This window comes from Manacus candei, unplaced genomic scaffold, assembly GCF_025592945.1.
Source record: "Manacus candei isolate 608988 ecotype Guabito, Panama unplaced genomic scaffold, ASM2559294v1 h1tg000005l, whole genome shotgun sequence".
Classification (NCBI taxonomy): domain Eukaryota; kingdom Metazoa; phylum Chordata; class Aves; order Passeriformes; family Pipridae; genus Manacus; species Manacus candei.
Window position 1 is genome coordinate 9,809,774 of NW_026138053.1, and position 25,932 is coordinate 9,835,705.

Sequence of the window (25,932 nt, forward strand, 5' to 3'; positions counted from 1 at the left end):
GAAATGCTGCCAGGGTGAATGCCTTAGACATCCAGGCTTTATGTGAGACAGGGTTAAAGGACAGGCTGTGTATGTCCTTTTGGATTACATCTGTGTGGGCTGCTTTACTTTATTTGTTTTCTCTTGCCCTTTTCATGTAGAATATTTCCTTGGGTTGAGATGTATTCAGCAACACAACCCCCCATGTGTTAGTTTGGTAGGAAAGATTTTATAAATAAGTATATAAAGGCTCTGACCAAAGTTATCATAATATGAGCACTCTAAATCTGTGTCCTTCCCCACTTACTTCTGGATAGCACGAGATCAGAAAAAAACATTAAAATTGTAATGCCCATCATGGGGGAGAAGTTCACAAGGGTGGACACAATACTGTGTCTCCTGCTCTTTGTCCTCTGCTCTTGGACTCACAGAATCCTAGAAGGGTTAAGGTAGGAAGGGACCTGAAACATCCTCCATTTCCAGTCCCCTGCCCTGTGCAGGACATCTTCCACTAGAGGTTCATAGACCTTGCTCATAGAGTTCAAGTATCTTTTAGCAGACACTGGATTATGTTGGTTTTCCTGTACTACTTTGAGATATTTATATTAATCATTCTCCTCAGCTTCTAGCACTCCAACAGTTTCCATACAACCAGATGTTTCCAGTGGTTGGGACTGGCCCAACAAAGCAGGTATGTATCACAAAAATTCAGGGTGTTTAGCAAAACCAAACCTTAAGGAGCCCTGAGAGAGGTGGGGCAGAGAGCAGGCTCCCTCTTTCTGCTGCTTAAAGCCTTGAGGAACACACCAAAACCTCAATGAATATGTCAGTTATGTCAGCTGAACTGTAGCAGGTTTGCTGTACCTGTTGTCCTGGTCTCCCAGCCGTCCAGGTGAGGATCTGGCTAAAGACTTCTAAACTCCTTCTGTTCAAAAAAATCTGGGTTTGTTTCCTCAAAGCCAGGTAGGTGCTTGGTGAGGGTGTACATAGGTGTGTTTCATTCCAGTGCAGAGCCACCAGAAGGACCTGGGAAGTGCTGTGCATTCCTGGGATGCCACTAAATAGTTGCACGATTCTTTCTAATCTTGGGATTTGGTATGTCCTACTGAGGTTGCTTCCTGAAGGCTTTTAGTTCTTAAAATATATCCTTTTGTCATAATTACTCTGTCACTGCAGACAGTCTAGGGAACATTCCTGTGCTGAGCCTAATTGTGAGTGGGTGTGCAACTAGTCTGGGCCAACGCTGAGCTGAGGCTGCTTAGGAACCTGCCTCAGTTTTAATAGTCTACTAACATCATGTGATTGAGCACTGGGTAAGAGCTGCACTCATGTCAAACAGGGGTAAAAAATGAGTTATTTTTTGTTTTCTACATATATATGTCTTTTCCCTTTAAGGTGGCCTAGGAATGGGAAGTAAGTCTGCTGCCACCAGTCCTACAGGATCCCTCCACAGCACTCCCACTCATCAGCCTAAACCCCAAACACTGGATCCGTTTGCTGACCTGGGGACTCTTGGAGCAAGTTTAGCAGGTTTGCATCTCTTACTGAGTAAATAAAAGAATAAATTACCAGCATTCTTTTAGAGAAATAGGCTGAACAGCCTTGTATGTGAGGGTCCTCTCAACCTACTTGCACACCAGTGCTGCTGTCAAGCTTTGCCTTCTGCCTGATTCTCTGGAAGCTCTCACAGATCTGCGGTTTTCTTGATCCTCTGTCAAAAAATCTGCTGGCAATGTGCTGGGACCTCAGCTGGGACCTCCATGAATTGCAAAGCATAACTTCTAATAAGTCTAAAACACACTGGCTAAGGATGCTCTGTGTTCAACTCTGACTGGAGAACTGCTACTAACGGGCATAGGAGGAGAATTTGGCTGTTCAAAGCTACTGGGGTTCTAGAGGAATTGTTTCTTTCTAGACTTGACTCATTTTTGTGCTTTGTGAGGAAACCTGTGGAACCTCACTAATCTGCCTCTAATTTGCAGTATTTTTTAAAGGTGGAGTATTTGCACCTGGCTAAAAAGCGCTGTTTGCTTGGTTGCTCAGACAAGCCTTTCTCCCTTGTTTTATCACATAAAACAATCAGCAAACCCTCAACTCCAGAGTTAAAAAGGCAGTTCTGAGAAATTATTGAAGTTTTCTTTAAACCCCAGCATGTCAGCTTCTCTGACTCTGGTAAATAGATTTTTCCTTTGTCACTGCCCTCAGCTCTTTGGAGCCGTTGTGGTTTTCTCTGATGTTTGTTTTCCCCTTTGCGTCAGTACCAGCATGGTTCTGGAATTAGGTTTCCCAGTTCCCTCTGCTGGATCTCAAGCTGCTCTGCAGGAGCAAAATAAAAAGTCTGCCAAGACCCATGTTGGAGCCACCGAGGTGCTTTTAAAGCATGGATTCTGTAGGAAAGTTGTGGGGTTTAAAAACAAATGGCTTGGCATCCCCAGGACATTTAACCACATTTTGTTGTTCATGACTAAGTCTAAAGCACTTAATGCAGTTTCCATGACACATTTCAGAGCTCAGAGTCGAGTGTGGATGTCAGTCTCAAATAATAAAACATTAACACTGGGTACCTCCCACTCCAAACAGAGCCAGAGAAGCATCCCCTAAGTAATAAGGTGCTGAAACACACAACTCTGTGGGATGGCATTACATCAGCACAGCATGAGGAGATAGAATTTCAACACGTCAGCTGGATGTTGGCACTGGCACAGGTTGCCCAGAGGAGCTGTGGCTGCCCCATTCCTGGTAGTGTTCAAGGCTTGGTTGGATGGGGCTCTGAGCAACGTGGTCTAGTGGAAGGTGTCCATGCCCACGGCAGGGGGGTTTGGAACCAGATGATCTTTAAGGTCCCTTCCAACCCAAACCATTCTGTGATTCTGTGTTGCCACCATGCACTCCTCGTTAGCCACACACAGCTTTCCCTGTGTTTCTGCAGCCACCCACTCCTCCAATTCCTGTACAATCCTCAAAGGCAGGTGCTTTCCTTTAACCAGCTCACTGAGCAATGACAGGGAATTTGAAGGGCTTTGCTTGAAGTTGCAAAACCAAGTTCGTGGCAGAGCTGAAACCAGACACCTGGGGGATTTTGCTTAGATTCCCTTTCGGGAAGGCAAGTCAGTACCCTATTGGTAACAGCCACCATCCCTCCTTTCCCTGTTCCTGCAGGTGGCCCTTCCTTTGCCAGCAAGCCGACCACTCCGACAGGCATGGGCGGGGGGTTCCCACCGTCACCACAGAAGCCGTCGCCGCAGCCCATGGGTGGGAGTGGTTGGCAGCAGGGAGCTGGGTACACCTGGCAGCAGGCTCAGCCTAAAGCCCAGCCCAGCGTGCCCCACGCTTCCCCTCAGAACAAACCCAACTACAACGTGAGCTTCTCAGCCATGCCTGGAGCACAGGGCGACCGGGGGAAAGGACCTGCTAATGTTGGTAAGGGCCACGGAGTTCCACCCCACAGGTTAGCTCCTCATGTTGATATAATGCTCAAACACCTTTGCAGGTCACTTAAGCAAGTAAGTCATGTTGATCACTTGATGATATATCCTGTCCTAGACTCTAAAGTGTGCTGTTATTTAGGAAATCCTGTATTCCAAATGGCCTTCAATAATAATCCTGGAAATGTTCAAGGCCAGGTTGGATGGGGTGTGGAGCAAACCGACCCACGGGAAGATATCCCTGCCCATGGCAGGGTTTGGACTAGATGAGCTTTAAGGTCCCTTCCAACACAAACCATTCTCTGATTCTGTGATTCAATAATAATAATTCAAAAGTAAAATTAACCTAAAGATCGTCTATGGGAATCCACATGCTCATTAGCACTGGGAGATTTTTAATGTGATTGAGGGAGGTAACCTGGGTAGAAAATCTGAGTTAAATATACCCATATTGTGATAACAACTTCAAATCTTGTTTTTTAAGATTCAAAGCCAAAAGTGTCCGCAGATTTTGAAGATCTATTATCTGGTCAAGGCTTTAATGCTCACAAGGACAAGAAGGGCCCCAAAACAATAGCTGAGATGAGAAAAGAAGAAATGGCGAAGGAGATGGACCCTGAAAAACTAAAAGTAAGCAAAATTCTTGGTGATGGTTTTACAGTCAATGTGTCATTCATCCTGAATAGATTTAAAACTTCAAGGTTACATTTCTGTCCTCAACCAGACCACATCAGCAGTGCCTTACTCAGTGTTACTGTCTGGGCTGCTGGTCTTCAACATCACTCCAGCCCTGATTAGCAAGTACAGCTTATTGAACTAATCCTCTGCCTCATTAATCTTGCCTGCTTTGGAATTCTCTCATCTCTCCTCAATAAATTGCCAAACTGCAGATCTATTGAGAAGGGAAGGAAATTCAGTCTGTCCTGCTCTATGTTTGAAATATGAAACCACAACTTCTGACTATTCCATCTAATGACTGAAGTGTTACCAAGTCAGTATTTTTAGCAGGGACATAAAAATTAATGATCAATTAGAGACAGACAAATGTCTTCCAAAGGTTTTCTAAAGCATGGAAAGAAATGTAAGCTTCTCCTTGGAGTCATTGCTATTCAAATGAAGAAACTTTGTCCTAGTGGAATATCTAATGTAAGGCATAAATTGAGACACATTCCTTTCTCCAGGTTCTGGAATGGATTGAAGGGAAGGAGAGGAATATAAGAGCCCTGCTGTCCACAATGCACACAGTATTGTGGGCAGGGGAGACCAGGTGGAAACCTGTGAGTATGGCAGACCTTGTGACACCAGAGCAGGTGAAGAAGGTGTATCGACGGGCAGTGCTTGTCGTTCATCCTGACAAGGTAAGGCTCTCCTACTTTCACTTGTACAGACATTGCTGTTGTTATAAAGTGGGGGGTATATTGCTTAATTTATTGTGCAAACAGCTTAGGAAAAGGCAGCCCATTATTTTTGATGCTTTCTGAAAGCTGAGGACTCTCACCCCATCCCTGGAGGTGTCCAAGGCCAGGAACAAGATGAGCTTTAAAGCCCTCTCCAACCCAAACCAGTCTGTGATTCTGTAACCACTCCCAGCCCCAAGACTGCTCCAAGCAGCAGAGACTCAAATCTTCACGTTTTGTCACCCTCACTTCAACTCTCAGCCATTCTGCTGGTGGACAACAGCCCACAATACCGTGCCTGCGAAAGGAGATTCAAATCGAACTCCTAAAATGGAACAATCAGGTTATCTGATCACCCAGTTTGTGGTCTTGCTGCTTACACTTGCTGATCAGAGTGCAATGACTCCACCTGGGACAACCTATGGTGAGGACTTTTAAAGAAAGTAAGACCCTGAGAGTTTCAGGACAGCGGACGAGGCTTGGGAAGATGTAGGCTGCCCCAAGGCTTGCAGGAATACTGGTTTTATCAAGCAACTGTGTCAGGTGGCAACTCTTCACCTTCAGTGCCGGTAAAAGGCCTCCTGCAATGCCTGCGTTACATTTACTATGCCCTTGGGGCAGTGCTTTGTCACACCTGGGGGGTTGTGAGCTTTGAGGACCAGAAGAGCCAAGATATTCTTCAGGTGTAAAGAAGGTAAGCAGCCCTCCAGAGTAGCTCATTTTTGTCAAGGAGTAAGTGTAAATTTGTGGAAAGTGAACAGTAACTGCTTGGGAATCTCCCTGCTCACATGTCAGCTGTGTGTGGTTGGATTTGGTAGCTGTGATATCCGTCTCTCTGTTTTTATTCCAGGCTACTGGACAGCCATATGAACAATATGCAAAGATGATATTTATGGAGCTAAATGATGCCTGGTCAGAATTTGAAAACCAAGGACAAAAACCCTTGTATTAGGTACTTTCTCAGTCTCCACTACAGACCCGTGCTAGTGCTTATATAGTCTTTTGTCACAAATATCACAGAACAACCAAACTCCGGCTGGAAATTCAGAAGTTTCAGAAAACCAAGAGCCTAATACTTATCATGAAGAACAAGAGAAAGGTTTCCTAACACTTGTCTCAAGAATCCTGAGCTCAGAGGAAATCTGGCCACCTGGCTCACCCTACCAGAGCCTCGGGGTTACAGTTTCTTGTAACTTTCATATTTTTCTTTGGATTCCAGTGGGAAGAGAGAACACATACTGGGAAAAGGTGGAATTGTTCTGTCTCTGATACAGTGTAGCTGGTGAATTTCCTACTTTTTTTTTTTTTTTTTGGTGATATGTGACATGGCAACACTTCAGTTGAGTTTAACAACTGATGGTGAAGCCCAAATTTCGATGTACTTTTTTTTTTCTTGGGTTTGGATCAAACTTCATCAAATTTAAGTGCTCAGATGTTGTTTAGACACACTTCTAACAGTCACCATTTGCTGCTTAATTGCTCATATAGTGTAGTCTACCTGAATAGAGCCAAAGCTGAATCCTGGGTTAGGTCAGCATGGCAGCTGCCCACTGCTTTATGCATTAATCCTGTACTTCACCTCACAGTCCAGCAGTAAAAGAAGAAATTCCTCAGCAAGTGTCTTTTAAAGCAAGCAAAAAGTCATTGATGTTAAACAGCACCTGGCTGGTTTGTTAAACAGCAGTTTTGGGGGGGAAGGGTGACCCCATGTTTGTAAAAGTGAGGAATGATCATGTACTGCATTTCCCACCAGCAGCTTGAAACCATCAAACAAAAAAAAATCAACAAATTAAAGCTCTGCTGCAAAGTTTTAGAAACTCCCTAGTCTATAGGTAACATTTCCCCTTCCTGAGGATTCAGAAGACTTTTCCCAGCCCACTTGTATCACCTTTATGCCTTTATCAGCTTCAGAGCACTTGGCCAAGGCTCTTGGCAGGCTGCAACCTGTTGCAACTTCACCCTTCAGATCGTGGTGACCAGGTCTGATTTTTGAGGTAAATATAGTGCAAATTGATTCTCTTAAAAGTTTATATTGGACCAAAGCAGTAACATCACAAGGAAATATCTCTGATGCTAAAGCTGAAGCAGCTTTCCTGGTTAAAAAGCAAGTTCAAATTCAAACTTCACCCTAAATTCTGGCATTCTTTTGTAGAGTTACTAAAGGTAGCAGTTTATTTACCAACAAGTTGTATCTGTATTTGAGGGATATTCAGCAGATGGGCAGGAAATTGTATTTACTGCTTCAGGAACAGGTTGCCATCTGATGTGAGTCTTTAAAGTTGGTGGTTTTTCAAGACAATCCACTACTTGTTGCACTTACATTTTCAAGTGGCAAAGCTATTACTGCAAAGACAGTGTGTCAAAGTACATTGCTTTCTGTATAAAACTCATCCTTTTGTTGTATTGGTCCATTATTTACTACCATTAACTGAAAATGTGAAACCAACACATAGGTCTCCTTTTATATAAAAGACCTTAAGATAATAGTAACAAACTGGATGTTATTTATTAATGTTTTGATCCAGTATGTGCTTGTCTTATTTAAAGAGATAACTGGAATGTGAATCATGTTCCTGTGATTTGTTGGTTTACTGTTTCTCATTCACATTTGTAGATATTGTGACCTATGCCTATATAATAAAAAGGATCTCATTACTATAATGTACTTTTTTAATGATGAAAACAACATTAGCTTTGTATGGAGTTTGTCATGGCACATAACTCTGGATACTCATCCCTTCACAAAATACAAATCCATCATTAAACTTTATCTACCAAAAAAACCTCTCTGCCACTTAAGCTTTGATTACTTCCATCCCTAATGTTTTTATGGATGCATGAAAGTATTAGGACGTATGTATATCAAAATAGTTAACTAAAAAAAAAGTTCTTGTCATATCTGGTAGTGACAGAGGTTATCAATGTTCAGGTTTACTGTTTGACTCAATTATTGTAATTTTTGTAAATACGGTATATACTCAACGAAATTGTGACTGGTCTAAAACATTTGTACATACATTAAAGAGCTCAAATTAACATATTCAGGTATGTTTTGTGCTTGTGACCAGCCCAAAAGGTTAAAGTCCTACAACAGCTCCTGTGTGAGGGGTGGTGTGCCCTGGACAGGAGCAGTATTGCTGCTGTAAGTGGTCATTAATGCCTGTGGTTATCCACAGGTTGGCATTCCAAGTGCTTTTCCCAATTTAAGATGTTTTGGAAACAACTTGTCATTGCTGTACTTATGCTACTGTGCTCCAGAGACCCATAGTCAGGCAAGTCAACAACCCCAAAATTTTCACTTGAAGCATTCAGCTGCTTAAGCCTGCTTTAATTAGCCTTCTTGGTTCAAAACTATTTAAAATTAACAATGAAAAATGGGAAAAAAATATGTATCAGAGAGATATGAAACGAGAAGAAATAAGAGGGAGAGAGGGGAGGTATCTGAAGAAAAGGTCCCTGGGGAGGGGTATCCAAAGGGCTGTCCAAAATCTCCCTCAAAAAGACTGTTCTTGGGGCAAAAATGTTGTTCTAGGATCAAAACGGCTGTTCTCAGGCCGAAAAGATCAGTCTTAGGGCAAAGATCGGGTAGCTCTTGGGACAAAAAGGCTCTTATTGGGTCAAAAAGGCCATTCTTGGGGCCAAAAGGCAGCTCTTGGGTAAAAAATGTGGCGTCGAAAGTGGTATTTCAAAAATCTAAGGCTTGAAAAATACTTCTTTAAAAAAAACATACTTGCCCTTCTCAGTGTGGATTAGCAGAAGGGATGATGCAGACCCTGAGAAGGCAGTGCATGAGATAAACGGGCGCCCCGGCCCATTTTTTGGGGTGAAAACGGGGTTTCAGGAGTACCCTGCAAAACGGCAGCGACTGAAGGGTGGGGGCTCTTTAAAACGGCGCTTTTGTATTCAGACCGCGGCTGTGCACACACACATATGCATTTATCACGTACATATGTACATTTATTACACACCATACATAAAATAAACACGTATATTCGTGCCGGTATCCACTCTAACCCCCTCGCAGGGGCCGCTCCCTCAGCAAACTCCGCCCCTTGTCGCGAGGGCGGGAACTCCTTGTCCCGCCCCTCCGCCTGGGTAACGCGGCGGTCACGTGACGGGGGGCGTGGCCAGAAGGCGGAAGTCACCTCAGGAGGCCGGACATGGCGGGCGTCAAAGGTACCGAGAGCTTCTTCCCTCCCTCCCTCCTTCCCAAGGCTTCCCGCTCAGGGAGCGGCCACGCATCGCCTCAGCGCGGGAGCTGGCGGCCGGGAATGCGGGAAGGGATGCCCGGCCCCCGGGGAGGCGGTTCCCGGTCCCCTGTGAGGTGGTACCCGGTCCCGCGGGAGGGATGCCCGTCCCCGCTGAGGTGGTACCCGGTCTCCGGGGGGAAGATGCCCGGTCCCCGGGGGGGGATGCCCGGCCGCCGCCTCACCGCCCGCCCTGTGCCGTTGCAGCTCTCGTGGCCCTGTCCTTCAGCGGAGCCATCGGGCTGACGTTCCTCATGCTGGGCTGCGCCCTGGAGTACTACGGGTGAGCGGGCCGGCTGACTTCCCAAAGTTTCTCCTCCTTCAAATCTGTTAATTGAGATGTTACTCTCGTTTAACTGAGCTGTTTGGCTCTTCCAGCAGTCCGCCACTTCCTGGCTCTTGACACGTGGCGGTTTGTTGTGATTAAAGGCCACTTCCTTAGCCGATATTTGCACTTCCATTAAAAAAAATAAATACTGCAGACAGCTCTGTGCTGTCTCTGGAAACGCGGTGCCAGGTTGCTAAACAGCGATTTTTAACCTCGCACAGTACTTTCCCTTAATTTCCTGTTTCTCTAAACCATCCTCCCACAAGGCTCCAGTTGGGATGTCCCCGCCCATGGAGGTTGGAACTAGATGAGCTTTTGAGTCTTTTCTAACCCAAACTGTTCTAGAATTCTGTGATTCTGTGTCTGTAACACTTGAAAACGCAGAGGAGGCTCCTGAGAGCCCTGACACAGAGATGGGAGTGCCGGGGTGTGCCTTCAGCCAGCTGGGTTATCCCTCTAATTTGGGAAAGCTGCTCCTGTCCTGCTCACGTTCCTCTTCCCTCTGTGGTGAGGCTTGAATCAGCAAAGTGATGCAAATGTCAAACAAATTAACACTTGGTCGTGTGAGAGTGGTGGTTTCTGCTCTGTGAGTGCTTGTGCCAGGGAACGTGAGGTGGGATTGCCACTTTTTGGGTGAAATCTTGTGGGTGATCCCCTTTTCAAACTATAAAGTGGGATTAAAGCTATTGCAATAATTTTTCTGACTGAAGCATCCATTTAACTGATTATACATTTCCTTTTTCCCCCTTCCCAGTGTGTACTGGCCTCTGTTTGTGTTGATATTTTACTTCATCTGCCCCATTCCCCACTTCATTGCCAGAAGAGTGAGTGATGACAGTGATGCTGCCAGCAGTGCCTGCAGAGAACTGGCCTATTTCTTCACCACAGGAATTGTTGTCTCAGCTTTTGGATTTCCAATAATCCTTGCACGGGTTGAAGCAGTAAGTTCTTGCTAATTTTTATTTTTAGACACCAGTTGCTGAGAATAATCTTTAAATGCACTGTTGCTGCCTGTAAATCCTGTCTTTAATTTTATTATTTGATGTCTCCAGATGAAAACAATCTGCTGAAGTTGTGTCAGTGCTGCTTTTTGACCCGAATGAAGGACTTGCATGACTGAAAATTTTTTAGCTGTTTTTCTTTGCCCTGGATTCGTTTTGGTCTAATACAAGATAACATCTCTTCCATCTCATGCCTCTGTATCTCATGACCCTTTACACCAGACCCTTTGCACCAGCTTCCTTATTTTTATCTTGCAGTGTCTGCTTTCTCCATTTAGGATGCTGAAAACTTGGTGACTGGAGTCCATTGTCAGTTAAAAGATAAAAGGCCAAACTTCCAGAACTGCCCTTCCTAGTTTTCAAAGCATTTTCCAAGCTCTTGCTTTGTCCCATCAGAGTCTGAGGAAACTCTACTTAACTCCTTTTCTCTTTGCTTTCTGAGCTGCTCTTCAGGGGTGAGATTTTTGTCACATTTATTTGCCAGGCAGAGAATTCCTTTTTCCCATCTCCCAAACTACCCAGTGACTTTTTTGTTTTGTTGTTTTTCCCCTTCAGTCTTTGAGTTTTTCTTGAAACTTGTATGCTGAGTTTGAGTTTATTTGTAATGTCCAATTTCCCTGACACTTTTGAAATCGTGGATCTGGCAGTAGGAGCTGCCAGAAAGAAGCAGAATGACCACGAGAGGGAACTCTAATTCACAACTGTACCTTTTAGTGCTAAATGTTGCTTATTTGAGTAAAATCAGTTGGACAAATTGTTAAAAGATAGGCTATTTACTTTTAAGACCATTTTTTTAATGCTCATTAGTTATTTGAAAGGAGATCTCTTATTTTATTGCATGGCAATTAAAGGAGAGCACTAATTTCATAACATTTCTCTCTGATTTAGGTATGTTTTAATGATCTCTATGGCAAGTGGTTTTTTTATTATTATTTTAAAAATTATTTTAGTTATTTTACTTTATTATATTTGTATTTTTGTATTATTTATATTATGTATAGATTATTTATATATTTATATTATTTTCATTATTATTTTATTATTTTTATTTTGTTCTGCATCATAGCATTAGCCTGTTGAAGTGTTGTATTAGCAGTATGAGTGGCTGCTAATTGAATAATTAGCCACATAAACTGAATTATTTATTATTGTCTTTTTCTGTATGCTTTTAGCACCTTCCTGTAGTGTTTTTAGTTTCTCTAATGCATAGAAATATCTGCCCTGGACTTTGATTTGCTTTGATTGTTCCATTTCCTTGCATTTCAGATCAAATGGGGAGCCTGTGGCCTGGTGCTGGCTGGCAATGCAGTCATTTTCCTTACTATTTTAGGCTTTTTCCTTGTGTTTGGGAGAGGAGATGACTTTAGCTGGGAGCAGTGGTAGGACTTCACTCTGGTGCTGGTAACATTTGCTATTTTACAGCCTTTCTTACCATACTCTGTGTATATGTATAGATATTATAACATGTGGTGCATAAACATGTAGCTTTATCTGTCCATAATGTGCTTTTTTATGATGCCCTTCAGCCAAAGGGACAGTGGTGACAGTTGGCTTAAAGTATTCAGTCAAATCTGGAATTACTATCACAAATTTGTCCTCTAAGTTTACAAAACAAGGAGTTTTACCTGTTTTTTCACTATCAATGCACTAACTTTTGGGTTAATTGGTATTAACTGATATCACATTGATACATGTGACATTGGTCAACATTCCTGTTGGGTTTTGAACCATGTAATCAAAGTAGAACAGTATAAAGATTATCCTAATTGATACTGTTTAACTTGATCAATCTTTCTGCCTTGATTAGGGATGAGTTAATATTTAATTTCATCTGATGGATTGTAATTTTGTTTTTTTTCATGATAACATTAAATGAAACATAAGTTATGCCAACTCTCTTACTACCTAATGAAAGCAAAAGGAAATAACCCTGGTTAAAAATCCTTCTTTCCATTTATGATGTTTATTTAAAAGATATTTTTCTCCCCACCAAGATACTCTGTGTCCCTATTCAGCTTAACAAATGGGGATGTATTTGGGGAATAATATATTTTAGTGCTCAGAGCTGACATTACTTCTCTTATGAAGGTTCACAAAAGGAGAAACTGCTCTCAGGACACTTAAAATTACAATCTTGTGTTCAGTTCTTTATTTTTATGTGTGAAATGCCTGAATTGCAAAGAATTGAGTGTTCTGAGTAGGACTTCTTCTCATTGCTTTTAAAACAGACTTATTCAGTTACTATTTTTTTGTCTGTAAAAAAAATGAATGTTACATAAAACACTATATTTTCAAATAGCTTTATGCTGATAAAGAGTCACATCATCACACTTAGAAAAGTAAGTTTTATTACTGCAGTTTTGTGAGAATAGATTTTGATACAACCCAGAGCAAAGGTTCAAAATGGATGGATTTTCTGTGAACACTCAGATACTGGGGACAGAAATCATTCTGTGGTCCAAGTACTGGAATATGGCTCAAGTAGGAATGGAAAATCAGGTTTCAGGAAGGTTAATTCCATGTTTTAAATTGAAATATCAGCTGTGTGTGAGGGGAGCAGTTCAGTGCTGGGGAATGCTGTGTTTTATACTGAAGGGTGTCCAGGCTGTTGTTCTGGTAAAAGAAGAATTAACATGAAGGGACAGTTTCTCCTGGATGTTAATGGTCCATTGGAGATATAGCAGGATATACTTGTCCAGATGTATGTTAGTGTCTTCTTCCTGACTCTGAATGAAATCTGCTGGACCCTACTCCCATGGGAATTATTTGGCCTAATTAAAAGCCAAGTTCTTTGGAGTAAACATCATTTCCATGTCTAAGCCCTGCTTTGATTTTTGAAGAAGTTACCTTTTTTTCCTATAAAATGGCATTTTTTATGCAAAATAATAAAGTGAAACGGCAACAATAATACCCAATTTAAGTGCCTGATCCTCTAAATGCCCAGTGCCATTGCTAACAATTCTATTTAACTCCTGGTGGATTAGAGCTGAACTTTGGAGTGGTTTTACTCCTTAGCATTTACCTACCAAAGGCTGCAAAACTACTCAATTACTAAGTTTTGCTTTCACAGTGGAGTGGAAAAGCAACTGAGATGATTTTTTCTTTCAATTAGAGAATGATTATTTGTGGAATGTGTTGTAGATGTCTTATATATCAGTGTGCTGGTGGCACAGGGGGACACAGGAAGGAAACAGGGACAATCTGAACTGAACAGGAGGAGCAGAAAGTGCAGCTCTGAAGAGAAATTGCTTTTTGTCAAATTATCCTGCTGTACTGTATTCCCTTGGTCTGGCTGGGGTTGGTGGGGACCTCATGAAACAGCAGGTGAAGGCTGAATGGAGAAGGCCATTGCTTTTTATTTTTATTCTTTTTGAAACAGTTACATGCACTAATCCTTAATGTGAACTTCATGCAGTTTTCACATGGACTTGTTACATTTAACTCTTAAAATTGTTTTTACCAGTGTTTAAATCATGGAAATCTTCCTTGACCTCTGTAAAAGTAAATTTGCTTGAATCAAGTAGGGTAAAAAAAAAAATATTTCATTGCTCTTTTTTTTAACCAGAACTTCACTCACTCACCCAACCTTGGTGCTCTGCTGGTCTGTACTGGGCGTACTGTCACCATCCTCCAGTAGCAATTTACTGTGGTTTCTCTGAAATTGTTTTCCTATTTGGAAGTGAATACTATGTATCCAAAGTGCCTTAATTTCCATACTGTGCCGATTTTTTTGTGAATGCATATACATGGCTATATCACTGTGTTTCATAATGAGCTGAAAATCTGTGGCTGCATTTTATAAAGCTTCCTTGTCCTCTAATCCTGTTTCCTGTAGCTGGGAATGCAGTGCAGCTTTTGGAACTTTTGTAAACACTGTTTTTATCTTCTGTGATTGCCACGTTCTTGAGATCATGAAGTATTAAAACATGGACATGAAAATACATTCTACTTTTCTTTTTGAGTTGTCTAATAAAACTGACTTTTCGAGTTGTCTAATAAACATATCTGATGCTTAAGTGTTTGTCTGTCTTAAATTTCAAGAGGCGAGAAGAAAGATAAAATGTATCCAGTGGTGCTTTCCTGATGGTATAAGTGACAAATTTCAGAAGCCATGAAGGTGGAATTACTGTAGGATGTGTTGTAGAGGCTCTATTTAAATATGCAGGTAAATTATCATCACTTATCTCTTAGTACATGGTAAATCTGTGGGTTTTTTAAAAGCCTTCCATAAAAAAGATGGGATGTAAGGTAGTACTTGACCTCTTCCACTTTCCAGTCTGGACCCTGCCAGCACTGCTATGCAGGGATGCAGAGGGCATCAAAGCTCTCTTTCATTTCCAGGTCAGTTCTCCTGCAATTAAGGTGGTGAATGTATTAAATTGGGTGATTTTGATCCCACCAGAGCTTGTGAAGGTGGAGCCTGCTCAGTCTTTCATCAGTTTCTGAGGTCCCCACCATCAGGAGAAGGCTGAGCGTCCTCAATAGCTGGAGCTTTCTGTTCCCAGCAGTACCTCGAGCAACCAGGCTTTGGAGAAGGTGAGTTTATTGTTTTTTGCATCAGTGAGCTGCTGGATTGGTCCTGGTTTGGAAAAGGAATGTTTGGGAATACTGTTCTGAACTGCCCAGCTCACGTTTGGCACAGAGAGTCACTTCAGGCTCTAGGCTTGGTTCCTGAGCTCCCTTATTTAACCTGCTGCTGGATTTGTGAGTATTATCTTTGTGGTGTAACTTTTATTTCCTATCCCTCCCACCTTTGTTGTAGCTGCTTGTTTTTGTACTTAACAGAGATGTTTATTGAAAACATATGTTTAGCTGAAGGGAAAAAAACTGTATAAGGGGGTGCTGGTCAGGCTGGCACTGGTTTTGAAGGCTCTTCGTTCCTCTAAGAAAGCTGGTAACCTTCCTAACTAGTTGTTATGACCTCAGGTAACTTCCTAAACCCTTTAAACAGACTTCAATCCCATAAAATGAATGTAAACTCATTAATACCCGGGAGTTACCCAAACAAGCTGTCCTGGTAAACCACATATCAAATTGTATTGTTAAACTGACAACTATGTAAAGCTCTAAAATGATCTCTAACCCTGATCTCAATCCTTAACACAGCAGGACTTCTGAGATCCTACATCTTTCACTCTGCAGGGATTGTTTCTAGTCTCTGATAACGGATGAACAGACTATTTCATTAAGCCAGATGCTCACCAGGTACTAATGAGTCATTGATTTGTTTAAGTGGCCCCTGCAATACATGACCAGTGTGTACTGGAGGGCTTTACAGGGAAGTGTCTCCCAATAAAATAGGTAAGGAAGCTCTGGCTGGTGAATTGTGATTAAATTTTAAAGATCAGCTGGGACACTCTTAGAGAAACATTTTCTCCAATGCCTTGTCCTTGTATTTATCTTGTTTTATTGTTTTGCTTTTGTCCTTTATGCTGAGGTTTGTTTGAGCTGTTTCTGGGTTATATTAAAAAATGGGTCACAGTTGTTTATTCCCCATGACCAGTATTTCAGCAGGAGGTTTTCTGCTTTTGGGGGGGGGAATTTTACTTCCTGTAGACTAGTTCTAGATTGTAACAAATAGTCTGGATACTCCTTTTTCTAATGGACTGGTTGGTTGGTCCCTGCTTCCTCTCCCAGGAGGATGACCATTCCTTGTCTTCGTGTGCAGGAGACTCTTCCCACTGGCCCTGAACACCTGGAAGTGTAGATACTGCTGGGGAGAGGAGAGGAATTCTAAAAACGTACCTGTTTTCTCCCAGAAAATTCTTGGGGGATAGGAAGAAGATTGTCTTCGAACTGAGACTCAACCCATGGCTTTGTTTAATAGAGAAATTTATGTGTATTGAACATAATTGTGCAAAATTGCACATAGAACAGCCTTGCTTTTGGATGGTTGGATAGAGGGAAGACCTTACTGTGGAATACTTAGAACAGGGCTGTCTGTTGAAATGGGGAATTTCAAATATGTAGTTCCAGCAGTGCTCCCAGCTGTTGTGCTCTGAAACCCTGAGATCTTCTTAGTTTTTTGCTTGCTGACAGCTAAACTGGCATTCACTGCCTGTGTTATATTGTATTTTCAATTACATGTTTTCCTGGAGAATGCTGATAAAATTAACTACTCACTTTTGTGGAGATAAAAAGACAAACCACGTGCACAAAACCCCAGAAATCATATTCATGCTCAAGTTTTATAGAGTTAATCTGAAATCTTTAAATGGAGTGCTGAGACAAAAGCAGGGGTGTTAGCATCTGGTAGATTCAAGAGTTCAGCTGAGGCTCTCAATGCCAGTGAATTTTGATTTTTATCACCTGCTTTGAGCTTCATTTTCCACTATACTGACTGGTGCTTTCATTTTCTTGGTCAATATGAATAACTGACAGCTGCTGCTTGGATGTTTTTGTTTGCTTGAGGATTTGGGAACAAGTTAAACTGTATTTATTGTGCCTTACAAAGCATATGCTTGGAACAGGAGGATTGATGGTGACATTTGTATGTCTTGCTTACCCTTTGTTGGGACTGTTTGATCTGGGCTTGGGATTTTGTTCCTCATTTTGTTGTGCCCAAGCCTGGGTCATATTGGGCATCCCAATATAACAGGAGCTTTTGTTACTGGTTTTCCATCTTTAAAAGGAAAAAAAAAAGCCTTTCTACCACACAGAAACAAAAGCTGCAATAGTTGTTGCGATGGCTGCTGATGGAGTTTGGAAGTTGATGGGAATTTGGGATCACTGGGGTGGGGAAGGAGAGATGAAAGGCCTAATCCAGTTGTGTGCTGAACCCTTTAATGTGTGAGGACAATCTGAGTGTGCTCATGAGTCACTGTGGGACACACTGGCCCTCTTGTCTGGGGGTCTGTGTCTTCTGGCTGTGCCTCACAGGATGTTGGATACACAAATCCCTGTCTTAAACACAGGACACTTCACCCAGGAGAGGATTTAACAGCTTGTCCTTGTTTCCAGTAACACAACTCAGTGTCACCCTGTGTGGCCAGTTTTTTTATCTCTAAATAGTGATTGCAAGGAGACGTTAAGATGTTTCAAACAACTGCATAATGATAAAACCATTTCCCATGGAATAAGTCCCAAAAGTGAACTCTGCTCTTAGTTTCATTTTAAAATATTAAAATTGCATTAAGAAATGCAGCATATTTTTCATGCATACAGAAAGTAAATTTTACCTTTTGAGTCAGGTAATAGAAACTGTAGCCAGTCCAGAACATGCTTTCTTTTTTCCCCATTCCTTCAAAGAAGATTGTATTTCTGACAAATATTTTACTGTTTAATTAAAATCTACAGCAGAAAATATCTTAGTTTTCAAGGATCTCGTAATAACTGGACAGATAATCATTAGAAATAATTTCAAAATGCACAGCCTTTGGGAGTCTCAGAAGTGATGAATGTGCAAAGTTAATTAGGATTCAGCAAATATCCTCAGGGTTGGGATTATTCAACTCCCTTTGGTCACCTAAAGATCAACACAGGTATCTTTGTCCCTCTCTTCTTTTACAGCGTTGTGCCCCATCATTGCTCTGTTCTCTTCATCTCCTTTTAGTAGTTTTAGCCCTGCAATGGGAGCACAGAAGGTCCCAGCTCCAAGTGTTGAGCTGCAGCTCTGCCCTGATTCCAGCCCTCACCTGAACTCTTGGGGTTGCCCTTGGAACCCTGAGATCCCTGAACAAACTCTGGCCTACAGTAGGGCCTAAGGGTCCCCTCCCTGCTTCTCCTTTAGCTAGTTCCACCAAAAACCAACCCAAAGCAACTGGTTGTCACTTCCAAGGTCCTCTGGAATAGAAGAGTTAATTTTAAGCTCTCCCAGTCAGTAATTCCACCATCCCAGCTTCCCTGCCCTGATGGGACTGAGCTGTTGTTACCTCTGGGTGTCAGGAGAAGCTGAGCCAAAGGCCAGCCCTGCATTCAGAACTCACAGTGATTTCTGGATGGTATTAATGAGACAGAAGGAGGGGCAGGCAAGTGGCAATTTAGAAAGAACTATGCCATAAAATCCTCATTAGTTCTGGATGGGAATTGATGACTGACTTCCAGTTTCTAATTACTTAAAACTGGTTTTTAACAAAAAGAGCCTCAAAATATTCAGTGTTCTGTAAGGACTGACTTCCTCAGCTGCATCAAGAAACCCCTCTGAGATGAGTTTCCTTAACCAGGGAGTTGGGCAATTCTAGTTCCTCCTTTGGAGTACTCTTGTCTTGATTGCCATGTCCTCATTTGCCTTTTGGTGTCTTTGCTGTTAAAATCAGGACTTTTTTGTATCATAGAATCCCGGAATGGTTTGGGTTGGCAGGGACCTTGAAGCTCATCTCATTCCACCCCTGCCATGGGCAGGGACACCTTCCACTAGACCAGGTTGTTCCCACCTGGCCTTGGACACTTCCAGGGATGGGACAGCAACAACCTGTAGCAACATATAAGTAAGTGCTTCTTTTATATGTTAGTTTGTTGGTTCGGTTTTTTTTAACACAACCTGGTTTAAGGATAAATTTGAGTTTGCATTTTATAACCACAGCACTGCCTAACTGTTAAAACTTCATCTCTCATCCAAGGGGGAGGCTTGGCCTTGAATTTGGGTTTGTGTTGAGGTGCTGGATGCAGAATTGTGTTGTTTGTAGCCACTTTTCTGTCACACGCACAAGTGAAAGCAGAGGGCTTGGCTGGAAGGACAAATTCGTTCCACCTTGGGGTGTAGTGAGGATTATCCAGAGCCTAAGGAGAACAGGTGTATGGACAGCCTTGAGATTGAGTCCTTATTTCCAGGGGAATTGGCACATGCTCTTAAGGAATGTGCCTTTTGACATTGTGTATTAATTCTGATACAAATCCAGCATTACTAGATAAGGCCAGTAATCACACCCCAGGATGCATCTCATTCATCTCCCAGTGCAACTGGCACAGCAGAAGCATCTGGATTATATCCCTGATTTGCCCCTGTGTAGAGAAAAATGTTAAAAATTCACCATTTATCTTCACTTAAAAGCTTAACCCCAAATCCCCTAAAAATCAGCAAAAAACCTCCTGGTGGTTTCAGTGAATTCTGTCTGAGATCCTGCTCAGATGTGAACATGCAACAAAATATCTGACTAAAAATCATCATGTCTACATTAAACAGAAAATTCTCTTTCCTGCAGCAAGTCACCTAAAAGAGTGAAAAACCAGAATATCTTACAGAAAAACTTTGCTCTTGTTTGAGGGTTGAATTGGACTAAATGATAGTGGTAGATTGATCATGATTAGTGAGAGGACTCCAGCATCAATAAGTCAGTCAATCCTGAACTACACAGTGAGTTCCTTGTGCTAAATCTTAAAGACTCTGTTAATTTTTAAAAGAGTTTTAAACTTTTCCCCTAGCTCTGATTTGGCATATTTGGATGGTTTTTAATGTTCTGTTTTAAATAGAAACTCTCAGTTGTGTCTTAAGCTCTGTACAGGGTAGAACAATTGTTATTAAATATAAAACCCTAAAGTCTGCTTATTAATTCTTGAAAGTAAGTGCTCTGGAAGGGTTTGTTCAAAAACAGTTTCTCAAAATTTGTGTACCTTGGAAAATGGCCCAGTTAATTGAATTTTAGTTTCATCTTCTGTTCATACAGTGATTGATTCTGACAAGTGATGGAAGTCACAGTTAATGACAGCACTGATCCCTCTGCACCCTCCTTTTCCTTTAGTGACGAGAATAATTACACCTAAAACAGACATAAAGCCAATTTTGGGGGATCATTTACAAACAGATCCTGAACTTTATGATTCTTTGCAGAAGGCTTTGTGTGAGTAAATCAAAGGGTAAAACCATCATTCTTCCACCTGTCTGTCTGATATTGCAGTGCCTGATGTTATTGTACCCAGCTCTTCTCAGTTTTGTGTGAGGTGGTACAAGTTACTGGAGATAATTGCATTTTCTGGTCTGCAGTGGGCAGGTAATGAGGAATTTTGTGGGTAAACTTGTTTTGAGGGTCAGTCAGTGCCTGTTTTCCTGTAGCACTTTAAGTAATCATGTTAAGTTGATAACAGTTACCTTTTAAATTACAGTAATAGGTCATTCCTTGTGGCTGTATTTTTATTTGGAGCAGGATTTAGTCTATTTTGTTCCCATTTAGACATCAAAACTTCTGACCCAAAATGAAACCTTTTGGAGTTACTTTTATGAATCATGTTCAATAGTAATTTTTTTTCTCCTTTAAGCCACATAAAAAGAAACTGGAATTGAGGGATTAAAAAGTGGGGATGTGGAGGGGGAAAAACTGATGTTTAGCTGGGTTTTTCATGGGTACCATATTACTAGTTCATGGGTGCCATATTATTAGTAGCCATTCAGATATCCTGTGGCCAGATCCATGATGGAATAACGCTGGATTAAATATGACCTTTCTGAAGGGAAAGCCTGTCTGAACAGAATAATCAAATTAGATTTGTGTTTGACACTCTTCAAGTGGAGACGTTTTGGCTCAAATACCTAATCAATAAGGGAGACTCTTCATGTTTGGACATGGAGAGTATCTGTAAATGTACAAAACTGTGACATTTTAAACAGAGTGCAAGGCCTGGGATATGAGTGAAAGACTGGGGTATGTTCTGAATCGTTTCTGCTCTTGTCTAGTCTTGTGATGAAATGAAAGTTCTGCATCCAGCAGGGTGTTTGTGTGTGTGGAAGGACTGAAATTTTTGTCTGCTCCCCTTGAGAGCCAGACTTCAAAGGTCTGGTGTTGGGTGGCGTCCTTGCCAAAGAACCCAGAGTGACAGAGCTGATCCCTTCCCTGCTTCTTGTTCTCATCTCCTCCAACATCAGCACTGGCTTAGCCTTCACCTGCTTGTGCAGGAGCATGAGGCAAAGGGGGGTGGGACTGTCTGAGGAGTCGTTTCCCATGGGGAATTCATGTGGGAATTAAGCCATACAGAACACCTTCTCCATGTGCTACTCCCAGGCTAATCCACATGGCACCAAAAACTGGGGCTGTTATAACAGGGAGCAGCTGTCCCAGGCATTACTTGAGTGTGGTGCCCCTGCCTTACTGCTCCCATTTCTCTGCCAAGGAGAGGGCAATATTTTCAAAATCCAGTGTCCAAGTGCTCTCATCAGCCCCTAAGCCTGAGGGTCTGACACCCATCCTGCTGGCAGCACCATCCTCTCCACAGGGACTTCACCCCTCTTTCGTGGGGACTCTGTCCCTGTTGACCCTTTCCCTCCTGTCAGAATCCCATGATCATCCCTTTGGTCACACTTCTTCTGTGCCAGCACTATCTGGACACATCATTTCCACCCTGGCAGGGTCCATTTGCTTGTTGTTCTTGCCTTTTCCCATATCTGCCCCTTCCTAACCCATTTTTTCCTGTTTTCTCACCACACACTCTATAACCTTTTATTTTTCTCCCATGCTGTTCCTTCTCACGCATTACTGTTTGTCCAGAAAATAAGTCATGCAGAATGTCAACATCTCACCATATGGATCCAGCCATTCCCCACCTTTTTTCCCCACTCTATTTTTCTGATTCCCTTCCAAAACAATTGGCCACTTGCATTGAAATATTCCCTGATGTTTTGAAATTGGGATCTGGCTCTGAGAAGTTACTGAGACAGAAGTGTCTTTGCTGCTGCACATGATGTCTCATCACTGCAGTGCATCTGGGTTTGGGATGAATGTAAGATGTGCTTTTTAATAGGTCTTGATCACAGTGCATCTTATTAGGGATGAAATACTGCCAAGATTTTGGAGACTGAAACCCAGATCCTCCAGGGTTGATGCTGAATTACCTAAAATTAGTGCCTAAACTTGTGGTTAGTAGTAGCTGAAAACTGGGCACACTATGGTAGGACTTTGCTTCATTTTTAGGTAAAATTATCTGATTTTAGAGAAGAACAATGCATCTGAAAACAACCATGAAAGATGTGTGATGTTCTCTTATTTAGGGTTTTTTTCCCTTTTAGAGTGGCTGGACTAGGTAGATGAGGATCCTTGTCCCCATTCTCTTAAGTTCACCAGTTTTCATGAAAAAATGGTGGCTTTTTTCCATCAAGTAGATGATCTTTAAGGTCTCTTCCACCCCCGACCATTCCATGGTTTTAATATATTATGGGCATGAAGTATCTAAAGTTTCTTTTTGGTGTTGACTGAAACTCATCACTGATATATAAACCCTTGAATTAAAATCCTGTTTCCATAGCCAAAAGCACAAAAGTTTGAATTACACCATTTTATTGGGTGTTTTTTTCTCTGAGTGTATTAATGTCACAAGCTGAACTTCTGCTAGGTTTAGAAACATCTAAGTTGCTAAAAGGCCTAAGTTTGTTTTTTTTTCTTGAAGGCATTTATTCAAAATACCTTCTCATTTTCTCCCCCATTTATCTCTCTTGCCAGTTCTGTTCTGTGGATTCATCTCCTCTGGGCTCGATGACACACTTGAGAAACTCAGATTGGTGCCAGGTTTTAAAAAGTGCTTCTGCAAATAGATTTCCACCACGACCCCCTTGGGGAAAAAGTAGTGGTATTTACTTTCTTCTCACTGAGATGTGTCTGAGTGGTACTCTCATCCTGGTAGGGATTGTGGGGCTAACAGACTAAACAATGCTCTTCTTTGGAATTAAAAGCAAATCCTGGTTTTCTCATGGTTATGACATCAGCAAAGCATAACTTTACATGACCAGCAGCATTTGGGCTGTGCCACAGTCCCATCCATGCAGGTTTTCACTACAATCTGATTTAAGTGTGTGTTCATCAGGAGGAAAAATAGAAGGAAAAAGCAAGTCAACCCACTGGAGAGGTGTCTGAGTTACCTTCACTCTTTGTTATCTTCTGCTCCCTGTATTTTCCAGCTGTAATTCCTGTGAGGTCCAGGCATGATCTCAGTTTAGTGGAATTGAGAACCCTGGGTGTTTTCATTTCTCCATCTGCCCCAAAGGGTCATGTTTTGCTAAGTAAATACCTTCCTTCTTTAGAGTAAGAACAGAGTTTAACCATGAAAACCTCATGGAAAGTGTGGTAGGTCTTCCAGCACTAAACCAGGGCTCTGCAAGCTCAGGAGCATTAGCAGCTCTGTCTTGTTTACTCAGTGTTCATAAAGTAAACAAAGGGGTGGAAATAAAGCAGAGATACAGAAGCATCTCATAACAAATCTACTGATAAGAGGCTGGAATAAAAATGGAAAAGGCAGCAGAGGAGAACTTGGAATGAGCTGTGATGCTTTGCCATTCTAACAGGCTAAAAGAAAAGGTGTGGAGGGGACTGTTTGTCCAAGTAAGTAATCATAATCTGTCATTTTACCATGATTCCTACAGGAAAAAACCTAAATTACAGCAGGATTAGAAAAGCAAAATTTGTCTTATTTCCTAGACTTGCAGAATGGTTTGGGTTGGAAGGAACCTTAAAGCCCATCCAGTCCCACCCACTGCCATGGGCAGGAACACCTTCCACTAGACCAGGTCGCTCCAAGCCCCAACCAGCCTGGCCTTGGACACTTCCACTGTTCTTTTTACATCCTGTTCTCCCTGGAACCAGGAGTTGTGTTCCCACACACAGGGCTTAGTCATTTAAAAGAAAATTAGATCAAATGTACTTTAATTTCTAAGCTGAGAAGGAAAATATTTAGGGAAAAAAAAGTTTATTAGAAAATGGGATTGTCATTTAAAATATTGCAGGAGTGAAGTACAAAGGTGAACGGAGCAGATGGGTTTTCTGTACCTCAGAGGCAGCAGAAGTACAACCTCTGATGTAAATGTTACTATAGTAACTGGTGTTTTTATTTAAAAGCCCAGTAAATAGATATGTCAAAATGGAAGTTAAACTACAGAACCTGCTACTTGAAGGACCACTTTTTTTTTTGTCCAACTTGTATTTTTGCTGCAATTTCCCCCTTGAATGCACTCAGCATCTTCTTCTTGCCAAATTACACTTCAGCCTTTGGGAAATAGGCCTCACTAATGGTGACAGCACTAATTACCCAGGACCTCTCCTGCAGCCATGAGAAAGCTTAAAAAGGGATGAAAATCCCTTGTAATGAATTTTCTGTAGATCATTCCCTTCTGCCTCCTTTGAAAGCTTGTTTCTAGCAGCTACAGCTATCTAACCATAAAAAGAATTAGGAATATGTTGCGAAATATTAGATTTTCCTTCTGCCTATTCCACTGGTGCAGCTGAATGGGAGCGAAGTGTCCCTTGGAACACTTGGAAAGCCAAGGGTGTTTAGTTCCACTAAGTTTTCTTCCCTTTCTTCCTTCCTCCCACTCCATGAGCAGCTGCTGTGGAGCTCCCAGCCCAGTGCTGTTCCCTGGGGTGGCAGTTCTGCCTCCTCAAATTATACTTGGATTATAAAGTAATTACAGATCTGCATAAATGAAGAGTCATATCTTATGAATATCAGGGTTTTATGCTTTTTGTGCTCATCCTTTCCATTTGGAAAACTTCCCTGGGCTTGCCGTGGCATAAACTTGTGTTGGTTACTTAAAAGATGAGTAATTTTGACAAGGGCCTGGAGTGACAGGATGAGGGGGAATGGCTTCACACTGGAAGAAAGTAGGTTTAGATGAGATATTGGGAAAGAATTTGGCTGTGAGGGTGGTGAGGCCCTGGCACAGATTGCCCAGAGCAGCTGTGGCTGCCCCATCCCTGGAAGTGTCCAAGGCCAGGTTTGATGGGGCTTGGAGTGACCTGGGATAGTGGAAGGTGTCCCTGCCCATGGCCAGGGGTGGAACAGGCTGGGCTTTAAGGTCCTTCCCACCCAAACCATTCCATGATTCTATGATCCCTGCATGCTTTTTGGGAGAGGGAACGTCCCCTCATAGCAAATTTGGAAAGTATCTAAACCAAGAAGTTCACTGGAGAAATGGTTTAAGGTTAATACAGTTCTACAATATGAGGCAGGTTTTTCATTAATATTAAATTTAACCCCAAGGGCAGAAAAAGGAGAAGATCTTCTCATATTACACCTTGTTCAAAGATCTCTCTTGGTGATGACAGAAAATGAGTCAATGTATTGATATCCCTGTCTTGCTGCAGCACCTCTGCTGTTAAATGATGGAATTCATTCCTTTGTGCCTCTAAGGTGAATCGCTGTCAACAAGGTTTGGACACCTAACAAGGAATGATTCTGTCCTGGAAGGTAAAGGTGTGTGCTCTGAGAGTTGCTCCAGCCAAAGCAACACTTAAACCTTTTGTCCTTTCATGAAATGAGTCCACAGAGAACTTCTGAATACTGGGGAGGAATTAATCCTGCTCTAAATCAGACAGGTGGATTATTTTTGTTAAATGAATAGACTTACACCCCCACCTGGCTCTACCCTCCTGTCAGGGAGTTGTAGAAGAGTGAGAAGATCAGCCTTAGTAGGTCTCCAGAAAAGATGATCTATGAAGACAGAAAGAACTGGACCTTAAGTTTGCACAAAGGATGATTGGTATGAGACAACAATGTAAGACACATGAAAGAATTCTGAAACGAGGAAATACCTGTCTTCCTATGACTATGAAAAAGTAAGAGGATTAAACTTCAGGAAGATCTAGTTTAGATATTAAGGGAGGAAAAAACCCTTTAAAAATAAATAAATATGCATGAGTGGAG

General features: G+C 42.0%; 3 protein-coding genes across 5 annotated transcripts in view; all 3 read left to right on the forward strand.

Annotated features, from left to right (window-relative positions):
- Positions 1-7,841, forward strand: part of DNAJC6 (DnaJ heat shock protein family (Hsp40) member C6) — a 43,714-nt gene extending 35,873 nt beyond the window's left edge. For all 3 annotated transcript variants that reach the window (XM_051797958.1, XM_051797965.1, XM_051797949.1), the window contains 6 exons: positions 602-670; positions 1,375-1,509; positions 3,139-3,399; positions 3,889-4,034; positions 4,586-4,762; positions 5,652-7,841. In XM_051797958.1, the coding sequence (XP_051653918.1) occupies positions 602-670; positions 1,375-1,509; positions 3,139-3,399; positions 3,889-4,034; positions 4,586-4,762; positions 5,652-5,753 (890 nt within the window). In that variant the 3' untranslated portion in view covers positions 5,754-7,841. The remainder of the gene's footprint in view (positions 1-601; positions 671-1,374; positions 1,510-3,138; positions 3,400-3,888; positions 4,035-4,585; positions 4,763-5,651) is intronic.
- Positions 7,842-8,850: 1,009 nt separating this feature from the next.
- On the forward strand, positions 8,851-13,669 carry LEPROT (leptin receptor overlapping transcript). The gene is made up of 4 exons (XM_051798679.1): positions 8,851-8,977; positions 9,256-9,331; positions 10,131-10,317; positions 11,644-13,669. The coding sequence occupies exons 1-4, from the start codon at positions 8,962-8,964 to the stop codon at positions 11,758-11,760; spliced, it is 396 nt and encodes a 131-aa protein (XP_051654639.1). The 5' UTR covers positions 8,851-8,961; the 3' UTR covers positions 11,761-13,669.
- A 758-nt stretch (positions 13,670-14,427) lies between these two features.
- Positions 14,428-25,932, forward strand: part of LEPR (leptin receptor) — a 46,816-nt gene continuing 35,311 nt past the window's right edge. The window contains exon 1 of the mRNA XM_051797894.1: positions 14,428-14,542. The gene's annotated coding sequence lies outside the window, so the exon portion shown is untranslated. The remainder of the gene's footprint in view (positions 14,543-25,932) is intronic.

What these genes read in the sequence shown, in the direction of transcription:
- LEPROT (XM_051798679.1), top strand. An exon ending in TGCGCCCTGGAGTACTACGG is followed by an intron (nt 9,332 to 10,130) that starts GTGAGCGGGCCG and finishes CCCCCTTCCCAG; the next exon opens with TGTGTACTGGCCTCTGTTTG. An exon ending in TCCTTGCACGGGTTGAAGCA is followed by an intron (nt 10,318 to 11,643) that starts GTAAGTTCTTGC and finishes CTTGCATTTCAG; the next exon opens with ATCAAATGGGGAGCCTGTGG.